The sequence below is a fragment of the Lactuca virosa genome, chromosome 8 (genome assembly GCF_052849685.1).
Source record: "Lactuca virosa cultivar CGN04683 chromosome 8, Lactuca_virosa_CGN04683_v6, whole genome shotgun sequence".
NCBI lineage: Eukaryota > Viridiplantae > Streptophyta > Magnoliopsida > Asterales > Asteraceae > Lactuca > Lactuca virosa.
Genome location: NC_136433.1, coordinates 41,732,144 through 41,735,762, shown reverse-complemented (window position 1 = coordinate 41,735,762; position 3,619 = coordinate 41,732,144). Strand labels below are relative to the sequence as shown.

Sequence of the window (3,619 nt, the reverse complement as noted above, 5' to 3'; positions counted from 1 at the left end):
TGGGTCTTATTTCAAGTTTCTTTTTTCTCACTTTCACCGCACAACTTTCGGTTCTTGTAAAACGACTACATATTAACTATTTATATATTTAGTCTTTCCCCACCATTTCTAAGACTTTATTAGTCCCAATCCTACTTGATGCCTTGGGTCTTATTTAAAGTTTTTTTTTTCTCACTTTGACCACACAAGTTTCAGTTCTTGCAAAACGACTACATATTAACTATTTATATATTTGGTCTTTCCCCATCATTTCTATGACTTTATTAGTCCCAATCCTACTTGAGCGATTAAACTCTTGGTCAAACTCAATTTTTTCCAACTTGTCAACTTTAGCCCTTATTTACTAAATGTAACAATTCTAACATTTATTACTTTGATTATATATTCGCTAATAATATGATATTATTTTATTACTTTGATTATTATTTTTTGATTGTTATTATTTTTTATTATTTTTATTACTTTTATTTAATTAATTGAAATAAAACTTTCTAGCCCAAAGGCAACATTTATGTGTGTAACTCATCATGTATGTATTCGGACCACATTACTATCCGGCCCATAACTCATCATTTAAGTGTATATAGTTATCTTGTATAGTTTGTATGCTCTAATTTGAATGCAATGGGAATGACATCATTAAACATATCTGAGCCAAAGACTCTAGTAATTCTTATAGAATTATCTCAAAATACCATCTATCCTTTTTTCTTGAAGAAATAAAAAAAGAATATGCCAAAAGATATCATGTCTTGAGTTTTTGTAGAGGGAAGTTTTTTGGCTTCTCTTTAATCAAGAAAAAGAGAGAAATGGTTCACAAATTTTTTATATGCTTATATAATAAAAACCAAGTTATAAAGTTATTATATTGACTTTTACCTTTCCTTTTTTGCTTCCAACGCAAAAATGAAAATCCTCGTTGTCACAACAACCCAAGCAACTTGCATTGTTTAGTCACTAATGTTCTATTTTCCCAGTTTATAGGCAACTATATATGGTGATGTGGTAAAATCTGTTTGTTCTATGTGGCGAGAAAAAACATCATTATGTGTGTGGCCTAATTTCTTATAAATTTTAAAATAAAAAAAAAACTATATTTTTGTGTTGAATTTCTTTCCCCATCTCAAGAAACGAAGCTATCTCATAAACATTTGGAATTGCTTAGGTTTTGACTTTATTTTGTGAAGGTGTAGCACTTGATGATATCTCAAACCAATTAATTAATTATTAATGATTCCGAGTCACAAGTACAATAGAAATGAGATTGTTTAGAGAAAATATCTAATAACTTCAAAACCAAACTTACCACTAAACAAAAATATAACAAAAAGAATAAAAACTATAAGAAGGTTCAACTGTATCATATCTAGCGCGTCTTTCATGTTTTCTATTTCCTCGTTTAACCTCATTCGTTCAGTTCTTGCAGCCTCTTCAGTCAACCGAGCATCCCGTTCTTTTCCCAATAGCTGTTCAAGCCTCTCAAACTGTAAACCAAGAATATGTCATTTAATTTGCCAATCTTATTATATATATAGTAGATGTCAACTACTTCAAATATTAACATCCACATATATATATATATATATATATATATATATATATATATATATATATATATATATATATATATATATATATATATATATATATATATATAAACCTAAGTATGTTTGACAAAACCAACGGCTGCTAGATGTGAGAAAGTGTATCTTTTATTTTTGTAGAAATGTTAATGAAAAACAGTTGTAAACTTTTGAAATATGTAATTATATCAAACATAAAAGCTAAAATTGCTTAAAAGTTTTTTGTCGTAAAACCTTTTTTAATTTGAGTTTTTTTTCTTAAAATCTTAATGTCAAAAACCTTTTGTCAAACATACCCCTGATCAAAATAGTTGTCAAAATAAAGATAACTGTGTAGGGCTACCATTTCATTTTTCTGCTTAAACTTCCCCTCAAACATCTTCTCTAGCAGCAATGAAAGCTCCTCTTCATTGTACTGCTTAGTCACTTTCAATGATTGAAACTTTTCTGCTTGACCCTGAAGTTTATTGTTGGCATGACAATTAAAAAACCTTGTCATTAATTATATGTCCGTTAACCTAAAAACAACAAGGATATATAGTGAAAAAAAAAGTTTCACCTTAAATTCAGTATACATTTCCTTGCATGGTCGTCCACCATTCTTTTCTAACACCATGTTTACAAGAGAAAGAAGCTCTTGTACTTGATCACCTTTCTTAGTTTGATTTTTCGTCATGTTATCAAAAAGTACACAACGATTCCCACAAAAGCAAAGGATTTTCTGTAGCAACAAAAGAACTTCATTAACCATAATATGTAGGAGTAATTAAAAGGAACATCTATGATCTAAACCATTAATGAAAATGACATGATAAAAAATATAGAATCATAAAAAAATATGTAACTAAGTACTCCACCTTCAATGTTTCTGGAGAATCATATAAGAAATCATCAAAAGTCCTGCCGTGACTTTCTAGTTCATCTCCACCAGTGAAAACAATGATCATGTAGTCATAAATTCTCCTTCCAAACAAACTTAGTAATCTACCTATTACAGCTTCTTCTTCTTCAGAAAAGCCACAGGAAACTGAGAACACAACTAAAACAGCATGAACACCATTGGTGCCCATATTCATGCAACTGACAATCTCCTTCTCAATAAGCTCATCAGAACCAACAGAAGAATCAAATAGTCCTGCCAGATAGCAACCGTTAGAAAATAAAAGTGGATTGTATTGTATACACAGCTAGAAAGGAAAATCTTGTGATGTTAAATACCATGAGTATCAATCACATTAAGCATCCGGCCATCTGTCAGCATAGTTTTCCTCAAAAGGGAAGTATCAGCTGTTACACCAAATGAACTTGGCTTTGACTCGAACACCTCCATTCCAACGATGCTATTTCCGGTGGCAGTTTTCCCGTTTCCCGTCTTCCCAACCAATACAAGTGTTAGATCAGGAGAAATATACTCATAATCGTCCTCTAATGAACATCCCCCCATCATAAAGAAAGGATATCTATCAAAAAGAACATGATCATTAGAGTGTTGAAAGATTAAAGCGATAAGATTACTTGATCATACCAAATTAAAACGAGTACGAGTTTTAAAGCAAGAAATTTCCAGGGTTTGCTGTTGAATAGACGACGATGAAGCTTGAAAATTTTATTATCAATGAAAACTGAATGGATTAAAAGAAAAAGGGAAACCTATTTATACTCTAGCAAGAAAACGTAACAAACACTAAAATGGCGTCAAACATCGTTGTTTACTAGGTCTTCAAGCTGACTAACTCTAATGACCGTTTGACGATAGTTTTGAATTAATACCCAACAGGCAAACAGTCGCCGAGCAAAGTGATTGTTCAGTAACCCAAAATCGCAGATTTTCAACATTTACAGCATAATACTTTTGATTAATCGATAACTTAGTGAATTTGATAACCAGTAACTATTTGATATAAAATTCAAAATTTCTATTATTTCGTAAAGGCTTCTAATCTTGTTATAATAATAGTATTATCTTTCATCATTCAAAATGTGAATGGGCGTTTGGTTTAGAATTTTATTAGGATTAAAAAGATTTGAATTTAAAA

The 3,619-nt window shown here is 30.5% G+C and overlaps 1 protein-coding gene across 1 annotated transcript; it reads right to left on the bottom strand.

Moving 5' to 3' along the window:
• Positions 1-1,268: 1,268 nt before the first annotated feature.
• LOC145130283 (immune-associated nucleotide-binding protein 1-like) lies at positions 1,269-3,030 on the bottom strand. The gene is made up of 5 exons (XM_079065110.1): positions 2,802-3,030; positions 2,441-2,718; positions 2,143-2,304; positions 1,927-2,040; positions 1,269-1,484 (listed from the first exon to the last, which is right to left on the bottom strand). Exons 1-5 carry the CDS (start codon positions 3,028-3,030, stop codon positions 1,269-1,271), a joined length of 999 nt encoding a protein of 332 aa, XP_078921236.1.
• Between the last annotated feature and the right edge of the window lie 589 nt (positions 3,031-3,619).

Excerpts from the sequence above, each read along its gene's own strand:
- LOC145130283 (XM_079065110.1), bottom strand. The coding sequence starts at position 3,030 with ATGATGGGGGGATGTTCATTAGAGGACGATTATGAGTATATTTCTCCT. Across the intron at positions 2,719-2,801 it reads TAATGTGATTGATACTCATG|GACTATTTGATTCTTCTGTT; the intron begins GTATTTAACATC and ends GCTATCTGGCAG. Across the intron at positions 2,305-2,440 it reads ATTCTCCAGAAACATTGAAG|AAAATCCTTTGCTTTTGTGG; the intron begins GTGGAGTACTTA and ends TTGTTGCTACAG.